The 21,750-nt window shown below is 37.0% G+C and overlaps 1 protein-coding gene across 3 annotated transcripts in view; it reads left to right on the forward strand.

Annotated features, from left to right (window-relative positions):
- The window catches only part of Arhgap32 (Rho GTPase activating protein 32), a 340,655-nt gene that overhangs the window by 105,747 nt on the left and 213,158 nt on the right, over positions 1–21,750 (forward strand). For all 3 annotated transcript variants that reach the window (XM_045146281.1, XM_045146280.1, XM_004665482.3), the window contains one exon: positions 12,827–12,935. In XM_045146281.1, coding sequence (XP_045002216.1) covers positions 12,831–12,935 — 105 coding nt within the window. In that variant the 5' untranslated portion in view covers positions 12,827–12,830. Of the gene's footprint in view, positions 1–12,826; positions 12,936–21,750 lie in introns of those variants that run through there.

Genomic DNA, 21,750 nt, shown 5'->3' on the forward strand with positions numbered 1-21,750 from the left:
CAGAACCTCTCTATCTCTTTCAAGTTAAAAGCTTTTTTTTTTTTTTGATCTGCAGAGTTTAGTTTTAAAATCTTAGTTTAAAAAAAAAGGAACACAAGGCACTCTTTCATTTTATTAATTAGAAGCGTAGTATGGACATATCATGTGTTTTTCCTTTTTCCCTCCTCAGTGGGGTTACTGGTATTCACCGTGGGGTTGTGGGTTATGAGTTGTAAGAGCAGCAGTCAGTCATTGGTGGGAGAGGGTAATGCATCTGCATACTCGTTCCCAACCTGTGCTCTTAAAGTCTTTCTACTCCTTCTGCAATGATCCCTGAGCCTTGGTGGGTGTGTTATAAGTCTACTTTAATGTTATGCCCTCACCAACTCCTGGACTTCTACTTCTTGCATACACAAGAAACTCCTGGTAACCCACAGTGAATTTGTTAATTAGGGATTAAAACAAAGAAGAACAGTATCAAAAATTTAATGGTTAAAGTAAAGAAATGAACTTTTATTAGCATACCATTCTTTTTTAATTGTTTTAACTTTCTTATCCCCCTGGAATTTCCTTTAGTCTTTCTGATATGCCTGTCTCATCTCTCTCAAGGTATGCTTATGGTAAATTATTCTTTAGTTTTTAATATGACACTATTGTGTAATATTTGTTTTATTTGTATTAAAACCGACTTTATTAAAATTGTATAAGTTATTTTGTAGTATTTTTGGGAAGAAGTGGCTTGGTACTGAATTTGTTGATGCTTTAAAAATGTAATCCTTGATTTGTTAGGTAGTTGGAATTTCTGTGGTATCTTCTTTTGATATGTTTTTTTTCTTTGACATTTGAAAGCAAGGCTGAACCCCTTTTTCTTGGGAAATATGTGACAGTAAATCTATGTGAAAAACTGAGTGAGTTGTAAAACACCATAGGACATTTCTTTTTTCTTTACAATTGTATTTCTTACCTATCATCATAATTCTTCCAAACCAAATATACCTTTGTGATTTGATATCATTTTATTTACAATTGCCATAAAAATGTGGGTAATTATGTCTCAGTTTCACATAGTGTTTCTCACCCATTCAGCAGGAAGGCATGAGGAAGTGTGTCAGCAAAGAGCTTTGACAACATCTCCAGCATGTTCCTGCTGAAATGCTCAGCAGAAAAATGTGTGTGGGTGTGGAAGGTAAAGGGTTGGATAACTTGAGTTGCTACTGAAACTTGGGAGGACCAAGTAGTAATCTGTGTTGTATGAGAACTATTTTTATAAAATCAATTTTACAATTAAATATATACCAAAATTTTATTGTTTTTTCTTTTAAAAGTGTGCTAAAACACAGGAATCTAAACTGCTCTGTTGATTACCTTTCTATTCTCTGCCTCTCTCTCTCTCTCTCTCCCTCTCTCTCTCTCTTACACACACACACACACACACACACACACACTCAATGAGATGTAGCAAAAGAGTTTGTACTGGCCTGGAGAGATGGCTTAACCGTTAAGGCACTTTCCTGTGAAGTCTAAGGACCCAGGTTCAATTCCCCAGTACCCATGTAAGTCAGATGCACAAGGTGGTGCATGCATCTGGAGTTCGTTTGCAATAGCTGGAGGCCTTGATATGCCCATTCTCTCTTTCTGTCTCTACCAGCCCCCTCCCTCAAATAAGTAAATAAATTTTAAAAAAGAGTGTGTACTGTTCTTCTCTTTAAATAGCTTTTAATATAGGCTTTAAACTAACTGTTAAAAAAGTAGCAGCATGTCATTTGCAGAAGGCCCCATGGCTAGGGGAGTGAAATCATCCTGCATTGGTTATATTCACCATCTGCTTGAGAAGGGCACCTTACTCTTAGACTAGGAAAATAGTTCTTAGACTTTTGAGATGTCCATACAGTCCTTACAATACAGTAGTCCTTAGAGATCGTTATACAGATCTTTCTGTAAACAGGAAGAGAAGTAAGTAATAAAATTAAAACATAGTATTTTAATCCTTTTAAACAAAAAGATACTTAGGAGTTGTTACATGAAGTGTTCAGACTAAACACACACACACACACCACACACACACACACACCTAGTATGGCTGTTAATTACCTATCAATCCTATGAAACAGGCATTACGTTTTCAATTTTTTGGTCAAAGAGCTCTGTATTCCACATTGTTACGGCACAGTAAAAAGTTAAACTCAAGTGTAACTGTGGGTTTGATTCAGGTGTCCTCCATAAACTTATGTGTTCTGAATGCTAGGTTCCTAACTGATGGAGATTTGAGAATTAACGCCTTCTGGAGGCAGTGTATTGTTGGGGGTTAGCTTTTGGGTGTTATAGCCAGTTTCCCCTTGCCAGTATTTGGCATACTCTCCTGTTGCAATTATCCACCTTATTTTGGCCAGGGGGTGATGTCCAACCTTTGCGCATGCCATCATTTTCCCCTGCCAACGTGGAGCTTCCCCTCGAGCCTATATGCCAAAATAAACCTTTTTTTCCCCAACCTGCTCTTAATATTTTGTTTGTTTGTTTGTTTGTTTGTTTGTTTTACCAGCAATATGAACCTGACTGCAACCAGTAACTGATTGCTGCCGATTGCTACTATTTACTAAGTAAAGAAATTCCTTCTTTGAGACATTGTGACCAAGGAAAGTATAGGTTTGTAGCTAAACACTAAGGTGGTATACACTTTTAGGAAACCAATTTTGACCTTCTAAAGATGTGACCCCTGGCATACCTTGGCATCATGATAGACTCACCATTGTTAAAGGGTCTAGGTGTTTGGCACTTGAAAGTAGAAATATTTATGATAGAATCTTGAGCCAGGAATGGTAGAACAGTCCTGCAATTCCAGCACTTGAGAGGGTGAGGCAGCAGTATTTTGAGTGAAGGGGACAGCTTGGGCTACATGATGAGACCCTGCTTCAAAAAAAAAAAAAAAAAAATCAAAAAACAAATTAGGCTTGAGAGAAGGTTTAGCACTTGCCTGAGAAGCCTACAGACCCAAATTCAGTTTCCTTGTACCCACGTAAGAAAGATGCACAAGGTGGAGCCTGCATTTGGAATTTGTTGGCAGCGGCTGGAGGTCTTGGAATGCCCATTCTTCTCTCTCTTTCTCCTTTCTCTATCAAGGAAATAATAAAATAAAATAAAATAAAATAAAATAAAATAAAATAAAATAAAATAAAATAAAATAAAATAAAAACTTGGCTTAGTCTCCCTAATATCTTAATACCTAATGCCTAATAAATACCCAATAATTGGTAGATAGACAACCTGGCAAGTAGGACATTGTATATTGATTTAATTTATATACCTTTTATCTATAGATGTTCAAATTCTACAAGCACATTTTCACTTGTACCTGCATTTAAGATAATAGATTTTCAAAAATAATTAAAACATAATTTTTTGAAAATTTTGTACATACATAATATATTTTGATCATATTCATTTCCCCATTGTCCTCCTTTATTCCCCTCCTACTCCTAAAATCCTTTCTTGGACCCATCTTATTCCCTGTCCAACTTTCCTGTCTTGTCTGTCTGGCTGTGTATTTGTCTTTGTCTCACTTTTTTGTCTCTCACATGTCCTTCTCTTTCTTTTCTTTTCTTTTCTTTTCTTTTCTTTTCTTTTCTTTTCTTTTCTTTTCTTTTCTTTTCTTTTCTTTTCTTTTCTTTTCTTTTCTTTTCTTTTCCCCCCTTCCCTCCCTCCCTCCCTCCCTCCCTCCCTCCCTCCCTCCCTCCCTTCCTTCCTTCCTTCCTTCTTTCTGTGACCACTGAATTTAATTAGGAATGCTTTCATGAGCATGGGGAGGGGTAAATTGTGTCATCAGCAACTTACCAATGGCCACACTGCTGAAGAAAATGACTCCTCCTCTCCATACAGCCATTAGTCTTAATAGCTCCTCAGGGAGATTCAGTTCCATTCATGGTAGAATGTTGATGGGCTCAATTTAGTACAGGTCTTGCTCAACAAACCATAGCTGCTGTGAGTTCATGAGTGCCAGTGCCATGTTGTGTCCAAACGACAGCATTGCAGATCTTACCTCCCCATTCTTTGGCTTTTTTCTTTAAATTTTAATACTTTTAAAATGTATTTTGTTTATTTGGGAGAGAAAGAGAGAGAAGAGGTACTGAGAGAGAGAGAGGGAGAGAAATGGGTGACCACAGCCTCCTGCCGGTGCAAACAAACTCCAGATGCATGCACTACCTTGTGCATCTAGCTTATGTGGGTACTGAGGAATAGAACCTGGGTCCTTAGGCTTTGCAGGCAAGCACCTGAACTACTAAGCCATCCCTCCAGCCTCCATTCTCTGGCTCTTAACTTCTTTGTTCCCACTCTTCTGAGATGTTCCTTTTGCCTTTAAGGGACTCAACAATCCTTTATTCTTAGCACTCTGACTTGTTAGGACTCTTCAGTATTCACCACCCACTTAATTTTAATTTTTTTTTAAACCTTTTCTGATTGAGAGCCACACTAATCTATGGGTATAAGCATAAGTGTTTAGAAAGCAGCTTGACAACAAGAACTAGATTTCGAGTGAGAAGAGAAAATTCCAAAGTTAAGCTGGATGATATCATGAGCATACATCAATTTTGGAGGATGTCTTCATTGGTTTTAAACTTTATAGGAATTAATACTTGATGCTTTATTCTGTCTCTGCCTTACTTGGAATGATGCCAGAAATTAGAAAAATTTCACAGACCAAGAGCCTGGACAATGGTATCATTTCTTCTATGTTCTTGCTTTTCATTTAGATTAGAAAGACTTACTTAAATGTCTAATGTCCCTGGAAACTCATGAACTCAATTTGTCCTGCTTACGCTGTTTCTTTCATTTCCTGAAGAAATTATTTGAGATTTCCAATCAGTTTTCATGAACTGGGAAGTATGGAGAAATAGCACTACACTTTGACTATGAATACATTTACAAATTCCTTCACCTTCATGCTCAGTTATGCTATGAGATTTTCCCAGCCATTTCATCCTTAATATTCTGTCATGCAAAATGTCAAAAGGATGTATGTTTTGTCAGGAAATGTAATTTATGTTCCTTTTTAACTTTGAAGATATAGCTTGGGGTTCAGTGTAGCTTTTTAAACATTAAATACAACTTCTACCTACATATTTTTATCATTATTATAAGTGATTAGCAGAATCCAATGTGTATATCTTTTAATTTCAAAACAATTATATAATATTGGAGTATAGTTATTAATCTGACTTTATAATTTTTTTTGCTTTTTTTTGAGGTAGGGTTTCACTCTAGCCCAGGCTGACCTGGAATTCACTATGTAGTCTCAGGGTGGCCTTGCACTCATGGTGATCCTCCTACCTCTGCCTTCCAAGTGCTGGGATTAAAGGTGTGCACCACCACTCCTGGCTTTTGTTTTTATAATTTGTGAAATGAATTTGTCTTAACCATGAGGCATGTTCATATAAGACTTTCTTGACATTTCAGTAATTAAGTCCTTTAGGATGGAGTCTTTCTTATACCTGTTTTTCTTTTCTTCTCAAAAAGGCCTAAAAGGAGGGGCTGGAGAGATGGCTTAGCAGTTTAGGTGCTTGCCTGCAAGGCCAAAGGATTCTGGTTCAATTCCCCAGGACCCACGTGAGCCAGATGCATAAGGGGACTCACACATCTCGAGTTTGTTTGCAGTGGCTAGAGGCCCTATTGTGCCCATTGTCTCTCTCTCTCTCTCCCTGTCTATTTCGGTATCTCGTTCTCAAATAAATAAATAAAAATAAAAATACTTTTTAAAAGGCCTGAAAGGAAAAAGAAGAGGGGTAGCAGGAAGCCTTAGGTATATAAACTATATAAAACTGCTTCACAGTTCTTAGTTATTAAGTTGCTTATTTAGTTGCAAAATTCGTATGGGATTTTAGATCAGTGGTATAGTGCTTGCCTTAGCATGTACAGTTCCCTGGCTTTGCTTTCCAGTACTGGTGAAGAGTGGAGGAAAGTTTTTAAATATTCCCCCTGAGCAGTATATTTCACTTCTATTCTTAATAATTTAAAGCTCGGATAGATTTAAATCTCTTCATAAGTGTAAGTCATTTTTTGTTGGTTTTTAAATTTTTATTTATTTACTTATTGGAGAAAGAGGCAGAGAAAGAAAGAGAGAGAGAGAGAGAATATGAATGAATGAGGAATGAGAATGAGAATATGTGCACGCCAGGGCCTTTAGCCACTGCAGATGAACTACAGACACATGTGCCACCTTGTGCATCTGGCTTATGTGAGTCCTGGGGAATTGAACCTGGGTCCATTGGCTTTGCACGCAAGTACCTTAACCAGTAAGCCATCGTTCCAGCCCCATTTTGTTTGGTTTTAAAATAAAATAACAAATGGCTAGCTCAGCAAGAACAAAGTAAACCTTCCCTGATACTCAGTTTTGAAAGTTCTTCTGTTTACTTTTCACTGATGGTTTTTTTCTTCCTGTTCTTGTTCAGATATTATTATTTAATGCAAATAAATTGTTCTATACAGGTATTCTGTTTTCATGGCATAGTTATCTCTTTTGCCCTTTCTTCCCTATTGATGATCTTCAAGATCCTTTGACTTCCTTGAGTTCTTAAGTCCCTCCCTCCTTCCCCATAGATGATGCTTTTGGAATTTATCTGTATCTTTAATCTCATTCATGACCTTGAGCTTTTTTTAGTCTTTGTGGGTATGTATATATGCATTTTTGTGTGGATATATGTGGCATGGCATACATGTGGTGGTCAGAGGACAGTTTGGTTGTCTTTATTTTGTTTGAGACAGGGGTTTCAGCTATTTGCTGCATATACATGTTAGCTGGGCTTTGAGCTCCTGCAGATTCTCCTATCTTCTGGGATTACAGGTTCTATTGCTGCCATATCACATTTTATGTGGGTTCTAAGGATCTTAACTCACATTGTCACTGTTGCATAGCAGGAGCCTTAACCACCAGTGTCATCTCCTTATCCAAGATTGTTAATTTTTAAAATATTTTTTGTTCATACAGATTTATTTGCATGTCTCATCCCTTAGTGTTTGCTGTTGCTTCCTCTCCTCATTATTTATTTGTTTGTTTTTAGAGAGAGAGAGAATTGGCATGCCAGTGCCTCAGCCACTGAAATCAAACTCTAGATGCACGCACCACCTAATGGGTGGTGACTTTGAGCTTGCCTTACCTTTGTGCGTCTGGCTTAACATGGGATCTGGAGGGTTGAACATGGATCCTTAGACTTTGCAGGCAAGCGCCTTAACTGCAACACCATCTCTCCATTTTACTTCCTTTCCTCTTTATGATGTCCTGCCTTAATGCACCTTTGCTGGACATTTGTTACATAGTGTTTTATCTAGTATTTGCTTTGATCAGTTCTGTGGATGATAGGCACTGAGTTCTCATATAAGCTCAAATACCAAATCTGTTGTCCACTGCTATAATTAATCTCAGAGGGAAATCAACCTTAATGGAGTAAGGGCTTATTTTGGGTCCCAATTTCATAAGTTCCAGTTCATGGTCAGTGGGCCATTAGTGTGTTCCTGTGGTAAGGCACATGGCAGAGAGAGTGTGGTAGAGAAGGCCGCTATCTTCTGCCCTCCAGGAAGCATGGAGACAGCAAGAGACTAGGAAGTCAATATGCTCTTTGAGGGCCAGCTTTCAGACCTTACTTCAACTAGGCTTTACTTCCCAAAGGTTCCCCTACTTACCAAGTAGACCATAGGCTGGTGACCAAGCCCTTAACACCCAGTCCTTTGTGGATTGACACTCCACATCCAAACTCTAGTAGTTGGTAACTTAACTCTTTGGTCTTGAGTGAATATAAGAGCTTCTTTTTGTCTTTAGTTACATATATTTGAACATATTTTGTTAAGATTGGCATACAAGGTTAAGGAAGAAATTTATTTATCCTTATTAACTGAATTATTGCTTCTCTCCTATCTGTAATATTTTCCCCAGTGTATTATATTCATTGCTTATTAGAGTCCCTTAATCCTTTCTTATATATTTCTCTTTACATTGTGATATTGTGATGGGAAGTATTTCTTGAACTTTCTTTCTTAGCCCATGGATTCCATGTCATCTTCAAAATTCATTAGTTTTCTCCATGTAGACACAAATGCAAACAGCAGTGTATATATAGTAAATTTAGGTTCTGTCTTGGATACACTGCTTTTATTCACATTCATGTTACTTGTTCAGACTGAACAGAATTTAGGATGGTTTTAAGTAGTAAGTGAAATAGTTGCCTTCCTTTCCCCCTCACTATTTCAGATTACCTTTGCAGCTCTGTGGTGTGTACATATACCTTAGAACCCCAGTTCAATTTCTTTATAGAATTTTTTTTTTTATAATCAGTTTTCTGTGTTGTGATAAGTACCTGAGAGAAACAATTCAAAGGGTTCAGAGTATGATACCTTGGGGCTATTGCTTAGGCCTGTGCAGAATAACATAGTGGGAAGTTTGTTGTGGAGCAAAGCTAATTATTTCCTGGTCGCCTGGAAGTGGGGGGGGGGAGCGGCAAGGAAGGTGGGAGGGAGACCAGAAAGAAAAGTCTGCCTTGCTTCGTAGATTGGGCAACACTTACCAGTAGTGGTTATATTGACATACTTGTAGGGGACACACTTGTGTGGACAGAAGTAGATTGCTTGTATGGGGAGAAGTAGATTGCTGCTAGAGCCTTGGATCCCATTGTCTTCCTGAAACTTAGTGGTCTTTGGCCATACCTTTTCGTAAAAGGTTCATTCTCTGCAAATAAGTCCTCAGAGGCTTGAGGGAGATCAGTTTCTTTACATATATGCAGCCTCAGAGTGTAGGTGCATTGCTAAGGCATTTCAAATCCCTCCCCATACCTTTTGAGAGGGAACTGCTAAAGGGAACACCAAGCAAGGAAGAATCTTAATGTTTGTTATCTAATCTGTTGAGTCTCTAAATGATGTGGATGCCAGATTCAGTGTCTTCTAGGAAACTGATTTGCTATGTAGAGTGACTATGTAGCATATATTCTAGTATTATTCTTCAAAACAGTACAAAGCATAGCATAGCAAACGATCAAACAAGCTAGAAGACATAATGGAAGGAAACAGTGCTAAACTAAAAAGATAAAATGCCAGAACTAATCCTAATAAGGATCTTTAAGACCTATTTAAAATGACAGTAGCACAACCAAAACCTTACTTATAGGGCTTGACTTAGTATTTTGCTGATTGTTTAGATCAGAGGTTGGCTATTCTTTTTTTTTTTTTGGTTTTTTGAGGTAGGGTCTCACTCTGGTCCAGGCTGACCTGGAATTAACTCTGTAGTCTCAGGGTGGCCTTGAACTCATGGCAATCCTCCTACCTCTGCCTCCCAAGTGCTGGGATTAAAGGCATGCGCCACCATGCCCAGCAAGGTTGGCTATTCTTTATTTCAAGGCCATACAGAAAATATTTGAAACATGCATGCCACACAGTTTTTGTCATAACTACTCAATTCTGTGCTTACAAATCTACAGCTGCCATATACAATGCATAAATACAAAAACAGCTATGTTCCAATAAAGTTTTAGTTACAACCCACCTACAAAACAAAACTAAGTTCTCATTGTCTGCACTGTCTCTGATCTACTTGCCTCTTATCTACCAAGCATCACCAAATGGTCAGACTTTAAGGCAGTCTTCCAATCACTGTTAGATTGACTGTTGTGAAATAACTTACTGGAGGCAACTAGCCAAACCAAACTTGGTAAGACACAAGGAGCAAGTGGAGGTAAGCACTGGGAGCAAGAACAGAGAGGGTTAAAGTTACTCCAAGAATCAAGAAGAGATGCTGGGACTGGAACAGGCTCAGGCTTTTCTGGGCTGCAACATTTTTCTTCAGACAGGAGTCCACTTGAACTGCTCTATGCAGTCAAATATGCATTTTCAGAAGATAATAAGAATCTCATATGATAGTGTATATGTCAAATATTTATGTAGTTTTTGTTGGTGTAGGTACCAAGTTGTTTAGGTCTATAGCCTTCCTTTTAGGGGAGTATCTTTTCCCTTTCCTTTTGCTTGAATATATTCAGGTTCAAGTCTGAAGATATTTTACAGACACTTGTAAAAACACACAGCACTAGGTTCTTTATATGTCATAGTTGGTAATTCTTAGTATTGTGGCTTTCTGTTAGATATAAAACTGTAATAAAGTACCTTAAGACTAAGATTTGTCCATAATTTTAAAAGCAGAGAACAAGAGTCAGTCCCATAAATGGGTACTAAGTTTTCATGAAGTTGATTCATTATTATGTGATACTACATCTAAAAATATTTTATATCTATTATATTAATACAGTGTTTGCCAGTAAACTTTTATTTTATACTTTCATGGAAGTAGAACTTGCATATAGTAAAGTCTACCAATTATGCAGCTTAGAAAATTAAAGCTTATATGCACAACCTAATCAAGATAACTTGTCTCTCCTACTCAGTATCCTTGTTCATAGTAACTCACTCTTACTCATTCTCAGAAGGTTGGTTGATCTTGGACTTCCTGTAAATAGATTCCATACCATGTGCTTTGTACCTGTTGCTGAACATCTATGGAATGTATTTTATTGGGTGCAAGTGACATCAAAAACTGTATTATGATACCCTATTTTATGAACTATATTAAAATTATGTATTGTATTGGATATATTTTCACTTTAAATAATTGTACATATATTTTCTTATATATAAATATATTTTAGTTATGCATAGTGACCTTACAACTCGTAATCTTGCTAAGTTATAACTTCAAATTGTAGAGTTTTCCCAGATTATCTGAGTATGCATCATGTCATCTTCAAATAATTAGAATTGCAGTTTCTTTCCAATTTGTATGTTGGTGGTCTCTGTGCCCCAATAGAACAAAGTAGGATCTCAAATACAGTGTTTCTAGAGACCTTGTCTAATGACAGATTTTAGCTTTAATAATGATGTTAGCTGCACTTTTAAAATAACATCCCTTTAAGATCCTTGCAATAGTGTGATCAGTTATAGGGACTGAGCTATAGAAATTTAAGCTAATTTGAATTTTGGATTAAAATTCACTTCTCTCTGTCTCACTTTCTCCTTTTTATATTCTACTGAGTTTGATTTCTAAATCCTCTGTTGAGAAGTTTTGATTTTGTAGCTTTGTTCATGATGTCTGTGCTAGTTTCTTTTCTAGTGATGCTTTTGTCAGCTTTTGTTTGGTTGTGTCAGCTATGGCTAGTTTGTCCTCCTTGAGTGGACTGAGAGGTATTGATTATACTCTGGAAGAATGTATAGAAAACATTTTAGTTATTATTTAAGAGTTTGAATTTGCCAGTGAATCTTTGGCCTAAAGTTTTCTTATAAATTTAACTTACTTAATGGCTATAATACTATAAATTTTTTTTTGGTTTCTTTTTAGTTTTATTGAATTCTTCAAGGAATGAGATTTTTCATTTCAAGTAAATACTCAAGTGCATTGAAATGAAATTGTCCATAATGTCTCAGTATTTTTATAGTGCCACATGTATTCTTATCTTAGTTCTCTCATTATCATGTTCTTATGTTTGGCCTTCAAGTTCTGATCCTCCTGCCTCCATCTCCTGATTGTTTCTTTGAAGTCAGTTTTTTCATTGTATGAACATTTTTCAAGAATTTGTCTTATAGGTTGATTTTGGTTGTTTGAATACAGTGAGCTTACACTTAAAGAGTTGGCTTTTGAAAAATTCTGCTTGATATTTGTAGAAGTTTTTTGAATTGGTAGATTGACATGATTTTTCAGTCATTTTTAAAACATTGATTTTGTTTCTCTTTTGCTTTATCTCTTATGATTTCATTATTTTAAGTCTTAAATTTAAACATATGTCAGACTTCTTTATTTTTCATTGTTTATTTCTCCATTTTGTGTGTGTATCTGTCATGGAGTTGACAAGCACTCTGTTAAGCACTTGGGCTTCTTTAGAGATTGTTGATTGCTTTTTCATCTTTGGGCCTAAGACATGGCTCTTGTGGACTCTCAGGGTTCTTTCCAAAGTTCCTCCATCTTACCAGAGCTCACTTGTCAGCCTTGGTCTCATTAACACTGTTCAGATATCTCCTCAGCTCTTCAGTTGAGTTTTTTTGTAAATATTTTTGTTTGTTTGTTTTTGCGTCTCTGAATACATACTTATAATCTTAGGAACCAGTTAATGATTTGAGGGGAATTTCTACATAGACTTTGGGTCCTTTCTATCCAAGTCTTTTTAGGGTGGTGAGAGCCATTTTATTTTCTGACACCCAATGAGCTTTGGTGAACCCTAACCCTACATTCTGTACCTCGTCAGCTCACAGGATCATAGGCTTTTTTAAAATAATTGATATGGAAAAATCTTTATACCTGAGGAATGATTAAATGCAGGATTTTTCTTTAAGATCTCAGTCTCAGAAGTCCTGAAGTTCCTTCAGATAATTAGTGGTACATATCTTTGCCAGTATTTATAATTGCTCTGATTGAGAGTACTAGTTGTATGTACTTGATGACATAAATTGGAACTGGAAATACCTTATTTCTTCTTCAACCCAAAGAGTTCCTAATGCTCAGCAGAGTTCTCTGGGTTTCGCTGCAGAGTAAACAGTGGCTGCTACAGATCACTTCAGGCTTCACATTGTCTTGAATATCTATCATCAGGTCTTGTATACTAATTATTGTGGAGATTATCAAGTTATATCCTGTAGTAACAGGCAGGAGCTTGGTTTATTGGAATAGATTTCTGAAAGCTGGAGTAGAAAAGAAGGATCAGTGCTTGTTACTCAAGTTCTTTTAACTAAACTTAAAATCAGATGTAATTTTTCTCCTGCTCTTTGAATTGTGATCATTAGAATTCTTTTATGGAAATGTAAATTCTTATAAAATCTCTCATGTTTTGATCTTTAGGAAAATGAAGTCTTCAATACATTCTGAAGAGGATGATTTTGTTCCAGAACTACATAGAAATGTTCACCCTCGAGAACGACCTGATTGGGAAGAAACACTTAGTGCAATGGTAAATCAGTTTTATACATATGTATATGAGCCCTTACATAAATAAATGGAACTGAGGAAACATTACAGAAAATAGTACATTTTTTTGTTTGCTCTTCCATATAGTAATTACTTATTGAGCAAATACTTCCAGGCAGTTTTCTAGATTCTGGGTAGAATAATGTTACAGAGTGGCAGGAAATGATGTGAAATGACAATTGCTTCTTTGAAGAGGTGGGATGAGAGCAGACCTGAAGGAGTGAGTAGAGAGTGTATTATCTGGGCACAGGGCACATCATTTGAAGCAAAGGAGGAACAAGTCAAAGACTGCATCACTGGATTAAAAAGCAAGCAGAAAGAAAGTCATGTCTTTTGTTGTCCATTGAGAAGGACTCTGGTTCTCATGCTGAGTGACTTTAGCTTTTTATGTTGTGTGAAGTGACAGCTAATGATGGGTTTTTGGCTGAGGAGCGACAAGATCTGGCTTGAAAGTTGAGAGGAAGTCATAATTGCTTGTTGTTGTTGTTTTCTTTTAATTTTTAAAAAATTTATTTGCAAGCGGAAACAGAGACAGACAGAGGCACACACACACACACACACACACACACACACACACACACACACACGCACAGAGAGAGAGAGAGAGAGAGAGAGACAGAGAGACAGAGAGACAGAGAGACAGAGACAGAAACTGACAGATAGAGCATGCCAGAACCTCCAGCTGTTGCAATCTGACTCCAGTAGCATGCACTACTTTATGCACCAGGCTTTATATGGGTACTGGGGAATCCGAATTGGTTTGTTAGGCTCTGTCGGCAAGTGCCTTAAGTGCTGAGCCACCTCTCCAGGCCAAGCCTCTAATCTTATTTGGGCGTATTTTACTTGTATTTGTAGATCTATTCGAACCTTCTATTTATAATTTGCTTTTAGCATCTCACGTATTGCAGATTAATCAATTTCCATAGAAGATTGGCTGGAAGCTTCCCGGTGTCCTCAGTTACATCAACTGAGTGGAAATTTACTTCTAACTTGTGGTCTTACAAACATGCTAGGTCTGGCATTTGAGCTTGGAAGTTATTTTAATTCCAAATTTGTATGGGAAAGAAACATCTCCCTTCTTAAGGTTTTGTAGCTTTGGAAGTATAAGTGGTAATATATGATTTTAGGAACACTAATGATTCAAATGATTTTATCACAGTATTTCTTTTTTTTTCTTTAAAATTATTTATTTACTTAGTTATTTATGATGGGGGGGGCAGTTAGAATGGGCACACCAGGGCCTCTAGCCACTGCAAAGGAATAAGCATGTTCTACCTTGTGCTACCTTGTGCACCTGGCTCTACATAGGTACTGGGGAATCAAACCCAGGTCCTTAGGCTTGGCAGGCAAGCACCATAACTGCAGAGAAATCTTTCAAGCCCATAGTATTTCTTATATAAACTGTTTTGCCTCATAACTTTAGGTTCAGTATTTAGAATTAGTATTTTGGTGTGTGTTGAGTATCCTCAGTGTCTATCTTCTTCACTTGAGTGGTGATTGTCAGGCTCACCATGGAAGCAGCACTCTTGCTCAAATCCCCAGTACCTGTGTGGTTTTACCTGGGGTTTGGCTGAAGTGTGGGAGTGTATTATCTCCTTGGATCTTGCTTACCTTCTGCAAAAGAAAACCAAAACATTCTCCAACAGAGAATGAAGTCAGCAAAAGCTTTATCGGATTAGAATTATTGATTTAGGAAGAATTTGATGGCTGTAGCCCTTCCTTTGGCATGTGGATGTTGAACCTGGGCTGTCAAGCTTTGTAAGCAAGTGGCTTTAACTACTGAGCCTTATCTTCAACCCCAATTCTAGCTGCTTATGTGTGTGCTGAGGATTGAACTCAGGTCCTCATGCTTGCACAGCAAGTACTCTTTCTCACTGAGTCATTTCTGCAGCCCAATTTTGTATAATTAAAATAGAATATAAGTATGACTTTCATGCTAACATAGAATAAGCATGTCAAAAAAATTTGATTTTGGGCTGGAAAGATGGCTTAGCAGTTAAGTGCTTGCCTGTGAAGCCTAAGGACCCCAGTTGAAGGCTCGATTCCCCAGGACCAACATTAGCCAGATGCACCAGGGGACGCACGCATCTGGAGTTCGTTTACAGTGGCTGGAGGCCCTGGAATGCCCATTCTCTCTCTCTCTCTCTCTATCTGCCTCCTTCTCTCTCTGTCACTCTCAAATAAATAAATTAATTAATTAATTTAAAAAATTTATTAATTAATTATAGATCTCCTTGGGTGTTAATATTGGTTCAGAGATTCAAATCACTTTACTTTTGTAGACCTAAGATGCTAGAATACATTCATAGGGGTATAAAACTCCTCAGTTGCATTGGACATAATTTGCATTTCTTTGTATAGGGATTATTTGAATTACTCTCAATTTTATATAAATTAATGTCCATCTGTACAAAGTTTTAAAATCATAAAAGACAAAGAAAATTCCATTCCTATAGTGATTAAAGTAATCCTCATAGGTGGCAACATTGTCTGTTTTATAACCTCCAACAAATTTACTCTGAATTTGTGACTAGAAAGAAAGGCAACATTAGATTTTTTTTGTGTGTGTGTGTGAAGTTCTTCTGTTCACTCTTAAAAATGACACATGCAAAATTACTGAATTCTGTCTTCTGTATTTCACATTGATTTGCCTGAGCCTGTATGGAAATCACTATGTTTAGCACATATATAAATAGTTTGTCATAGTCTTATACTCTAATTTCCTCATGTGTAAATTCCTTGAGGGTAAGTGCGGTCTGTAATCCTTCCATTTAAAAAAGTATCACCACAGGACTGGGGAGATGGCTTAGTGGTTAAGATGCATATGACTTCCATGTCCCTATCTCTAGTCCCTAAGTGTCCACCCTCCTGCTTATAGGCTTTTGGAAATCATGAGCTTCAGATTCTCACTTATCTCATATTTGCTCCTCCTTGCTTCCTCTTGTTCAGTTTCATACTTTGTATCAATGCCACCCATCTTCAAAACCTGTGTTTGTTAAGAATTCAATGGTTTCCTTTCCCTTATCTTAAATACTCCAGTCTCTTTTCCTTGATTATATTGCTCTAGGCACTTTGAATCCTGTATGAGTTCTTAAATATGCTAAGCATTCTCCCACATCAGGGTCTTTGTGTTACTTTGTTGAGAAAGTACTCTTATCTGCAAGGCTTGCTTCCTCATTTCATTACCTCTCTGTTCAAATGTTAAAGGTCACTTTAGCTACTGTCTTAAGTGAACTAATAGCCCTGCCCTCCTATCTGCCTCTTAGGTGAACCATTAGTCAGCCCTGTACTTATCTTTCTCTCTCTCTTTCTGTGCCTTAGATGAACCATTAGACAACCCTACCCTTCTCTTTTTTCCTCTTAGGTAAACCAGTAACCCTGTCCTCCTCTTGTCTCTGTCTCTCTCATGAACCAGTATCCTGTCCTCCTCTCTCAGGTGAACCAGTAGCCCTATCCTCTTCCTCCTTTCTCCCTCTGTGATGAGCCAGTAGCCCTACCCTCTTCTCTCTCATGAACCCATAGTCCTGCTCTCTCTTATCTTCTTTTTTTTTTAAATTTTTATTAACATTTTCCATGATTATAAAATATATCCCATGGTAATTCCCTCCCTCCCCACCCCCACACTTTCCCATTCGAAATTCCATTCTCCATCATATTACCTCCCCATTACAATCATTGTAATTACATATATACAATATCAACCTATTAAGTATCCTCCTCCCTTCCTTTCTCTACCCTTTATGTCTCCTTTTTAACTTACTGGCCTCTGCTACTAAGTATTTTCATTCTCATGCAGAAGCCCAGTCATCTGTAGCTAGGATCCACATATGAGAGAGAACATGTAGCGCTTGGCTTTCTGGGTCTGGTTTACCTCACTTAGTATAATACTTTCCAGGTCCATCCATTTTTCTGCAAATTTCATAACTTCATTTTTCTTTACCGCTGAGTAGAACTCCATTGTATAAATGTACCACATCTTCATTATCCACTCATCAGTTGAGGGACATCTAGGCTGGTTCCATTTCCCAGCTATTATAAATTGAGCAGCAGTAAACATGGTTGAGCATGTACTTCTAAGGAAATGAGATGAGTCCTTTGGATATATGCCTAGGAGTGCTATAGCTGGGTCATATGGTAGATCAATCTCTAGCTGTTTTAGGAACCTCCACACTGCTTTCCACAATGGCTGGACCAGATTGCATTCCCACCAGCAGTGCAGAAGGGTTCCTTTTTTTCCACATCCCCGCCAACATTTATGATCATTTGTTTTCATGATGGTGGCCAATCTGACAGGAGTGAGATGGAATCTCAATGTAGTTTTAATCTGCATTTCCCTGATGACTAGTGACGTAGAACATTTTTTTAGATGCTTATATGCCATTCGTATTTCTTCCTTTCAGAACTCTCTATTTAGCTCCATAGCCCATTTTTTGATTGGCTTGTTTGATTCCTTATTATTTAACTTTTTGAGTTTTTTGTATATCCTAGATATTAATCCTCTATCAGATATATAGCTGGCGAAGATTTTTTCCCATTCTGTAGGTTGCCTCTTTGCTTTTTTCACAGTGTCCTTTGCGGTCAAAATCTTTGTAATTTCATTAGGTCCCAGTGGTTAATCTGTAGTTTTATTGCCTGAGCAATTGGGGTTGTATTCAGAAAGTTTTTGCCAAGACCAATATGTTGAAGGGTTTCCCCTACTTTTTCCTCTAGCAGTTTCAGAGTTTCCGGTCTGATGTTAAGGTCTTTAATCCATTTGGACTTAATTCTTGTGCATAGCGAGAGAGAAGAATCTATTTTCATCCTTCTGCAGATATATATCCAGTTTTCAAAACACCATTTGCTGAAGAGGCTGTCTCTTCTCCAATGAGTATTTTTGGCACTTTTATCGAATATCAGGTGGCTATAGCTACTTGGGCTTACATCTGGGTCCTCTATTCTGTTCCACTGATCTACATGACTGTTTTTGTGCCAGTACCATGCTGTTTTTGTTACTATGGCTCTGTAGTATAGGTTAAAATCAGATATGGTGATACCACCAACCTCTTTTTTGTTGCTCAGTATTATTTTAGATATTCGAGGTTTTTTTGTGATTCCAAATGAATTTTTGGATTGTTTTTTCTATTTCCATGAAGAAAGCCTTTGGAATTTTGATAGGGATTGCATTAAATGTGTAGATTGCTTTAGGTAAGATTGCCATTTTCACGATAATGATTCTTCCAATCCAGGAACAAGGGATGTTTCTCCACTTTCTAGTGTCTTCTGCAATTTCTCGCTTGAGTGTTTTAAAGTTCTCATTGTATAGATTCTTTACTTCCTTGGTTAGGTTTATTCCAAGGTACTTTTTTTTTTTTTTTTGATGCAATTGTGAATGGGAGTGATTCTCTGATTTCATCCTCTGTGTGTTTGTTGTTAGCATATATGAAGGCTACTGATTTCTGTGTATTTATTTTGTATCCTGCTACATTGCTGTAGGTTTTGATCAGCTCTAACAGCTTGCTAGTAGAGTCTTTAGGGTCCTTTATGTATAGAATCATGTCATCTGCAAATAATGATAACTTGATTTCTTCCATTCCAATTTGTATCCCTTTTATGTGTGTCTCTTGCCTCATTGCTATGGCTAAGACTTCCAAAACTATATTAAATAGAAGTGGGGACAGTGGACACCCTTGTCTTGTTCCTGATTTTAGTGGAAAGCTTCTAGTTTTTCCCCATTTAGTAATATGTTGGCTGTAGGCTTGTCATAAATAGCCTTTATTATATTGAGATATGCTTCTTCTATTCCCAGTCTCTGTAGGACTTTTATCATGAAGGGATGTTGGATTTTGTCAAATGCTTTCTCTGCGTCTAATGAGATGATCATGTGATTTTTGTCCTTCAACCCGTTTATGTAATGTATTACATTTATAGATTTGCGTATGTTGAACCATCCCTGCATCTCTGGGATAAAGCCTACTTGGTCAGGGTGAATGATCTTTTTGATATACTCTTGTATTCTGTTTACCAATATTTTGTTGAGAATTTTTGCATCTATATTCATGAGGGAGATTGGTGTGTAATTTTCTTTTTTTGTTCTATCTTTGCCTGGTTTTGGTATCAGGGTGATGCTGGCCTCATAGAAGGAGTTTGGTAGAATTCCTTCTTTTTCTATTTCCTGGAAAAGCTTAAGAAGCAATGGTGTTAGCTCTTCCTTAAAAGTCTGGTAAAATTCAGCAGTGAATCCATCCGGGCCTGGGCTTTTTTTAGTTGGGAGATTATTGATAACTGTTCGGATCTCCATGTTTGTTATAGGTCTATTTACGTGATTAATCTCATTTTGATTTAATTTAGGTAGGTCATATAGATCAAGGAAATCATCCATTTCTTTCAGATTTTCATACTTTGTGGAGTATATGCTTTTATAGTATGTCCCTATGATTTTTTGAATTTCTCTGGAATCTGTTGTGATGTTACCTTGTTCATCTCTGATTTTATTAATTTGTGTCTCTTCTCTCTTTCTTTTGGTCAGATTTGCTAAGGGTTTATCAATCTTGTTTATCCTTTCAAAGAACTAATTCTTTGTTTCATTACATCTTTGGATTGTTCTTTTTGTTTCTATTTCATTAATTTCTGCCCTAATCTTTATTATTTCTTCCCGTCTACTGATTTTTGGTTTGCCTTGTTCTTCTTTTTCCAAGGCTTTAAGGCGAAGCATTAAGTCGTTTACTTGCGACCTTTTTAATTTCTTAATATAGGCACTCAAGGCTATAAATTTACCTGTTAGTACTGCCTTCATTGTGTCCCAGAGATTTTGGTATATTGTGTTCTCATTATCATTTGACTCTATAAATTTTTTGATTTCCTTTCTGATTTCTTCATTGACCCATTCATCATTTAGTAGTGTATTGTTTAGTTTCCATGATTTTGTGTATGCTCTATAGCCTTTCTTGCTACTGATTTGTAGTTTAATTCCATTGTGGTCAGGTAGAATGCAAGGAATTATTTCAATTTTCCTGAATTTTTTAAGATTTGCTTTGTGTCCTAATATATGGTCTATTTTAGAGAATTTTCCATGTGCTGCTGAAAAGAATGTATATTCTGCAGCCTTTGGATGAAATGTCCTGTATATATCTGTTAAGTCCATTCCTTCTATGACCTCATTTAGTCGAGATGCCTCTCTGTTTATTCTTTCCCGGGATGACCTGTCAATTGATGAGAGTGGGGTGTTAAAGTCACCCACCACCACTGTGTTTGGTGTTATCTGTGACCTTAGTTCTAATAGTATTTGTTTGACGAATTTGGGAGCCTCCATGTTAGGTGCATATATGTTTAGGATTGTAATGTCCTCCTGTTGGAGTGTGCCCTTCATCAATATAAAGTGACCTTCCTTATCTTTCTTGACTAACGTCGGACTAAAGTCTACTCTGTCTGATATTAGGATAGCAACCCCTGCTTGTTTTCTAGGCCCATTTGCTTGAAACACCGTCTTCCAACCTTTCACCCTAAGATAATGTCTATCCTTTGTAGAAAGGTGAGTTTCTTGGAGACAACAAATTGTAGGATACTGCTTTTTAACCCAGTCTGCAAATTTATGTCTTTTTGTTGGGGCATTGAGGTCGTTGATATTAAGAGATATTATTGAAAGGTGTGTATTTAAGTTTGCCATTTTTTTTTTTTGTGTGTGTGTGTGTGTTTCCGGTTCTACCTGCGCTCTCTTCTGTTAACTAGTATTTGAGTATTGCTTGTTTTTTCTAGGTTCCTTATATGTGTGCTTTTCCTTTTCTTCAGCATGGAGGATTCTATCAAGTATTTTCTGTAGAGCTGGTTTTGTCTTCAAATACTCCTTTAACATGCTTTTGTCATGGAATGTCTTTATTTCTCCATCTATTTGAATGGATAACTTTGCAGGATAATGTAACCTTGGTTGACAGTTGTTATCTTTCAGAACTTGGAATATATCACTCCAGCCCTTCTGGCTTTAAAAGTTTGTGTTGAATAATCTGCTGTAATCCTGATGGGCTTGCTTTTGTAGGTAACTTGATTTTTCTCTCTAACTGCTTTCAATATTTTTTCTTTGGTGTGTGTGTTTGGAAGTTTGATTATAATATGACGAGGAGAGGTTCTTTCCAGGTTTTGTCTGGCTGGTATTCTAAAGGCTTCCTGTATCTGCATTGGCACCTCTTTCCCAATTTGGGGGAAATTTTCTTCTATGATTTTGTTGAAGACGCCTACTATGCCTCTGGAGTGGAGTTCTTCTCCTTCTACTGTGCCCTGAATTCTTATATTGGATCTTTTCATAGTGTCCCGAATATCTTGAAATTCCCACTCATACTTTTCTATAAGTTTGTCTTTCTCTTTGTTGGATTGCATTAGGTCTGCCACCTGGTCTTCTAGCTTAGATATTCTTTCCTCTCCCTCATCCATCCTACTGGTGAGATTTTCTACAGAGTTTTTTTATTTCATTAACTGTGTTCTTCATTGCTAGTAATTCTGACTGGTTTTTCTTTATTATTTCTATTTCCTTATTTATGTCTTGTATTGCCTTCTTTATTTCATGAAATTCGTGTCCTGCATCTTCTTTGATTCCTTTGATTTCCTCTTTGATTTCCTCTTTGATTTCTTCTTTGATTGTTTTGATGTGTTCTTTGACCTCTTTGAACATATTTATAATCATTCTTTTGAACTCTTTCTCAGGCATTTCCTCCTACTCTTTCTCACTGGAGGACATTTCTGATGCATTAATACTTTTAGGTGGATTTATATCGTCTTGCTTTTTAGTGTTTCTTGTGTTATAATGTATATATTTTTGCATTTTGGATTAA

Source organism: Jaculus jaculus, chromosome 3 (genome assembly GCF_020740685.1).
Source record: "Jaculus jaculus isolate mJacJac1 chromosome 3, mJacJac1.mat.Y.cur, whole genome shotgun sequence".
Lineage (NCBI taxonomy): Eukaryota > Metazoa > Chordata > Mammalia > Rodentia > Dipodidae > Jaculus > Jaculus jaculus.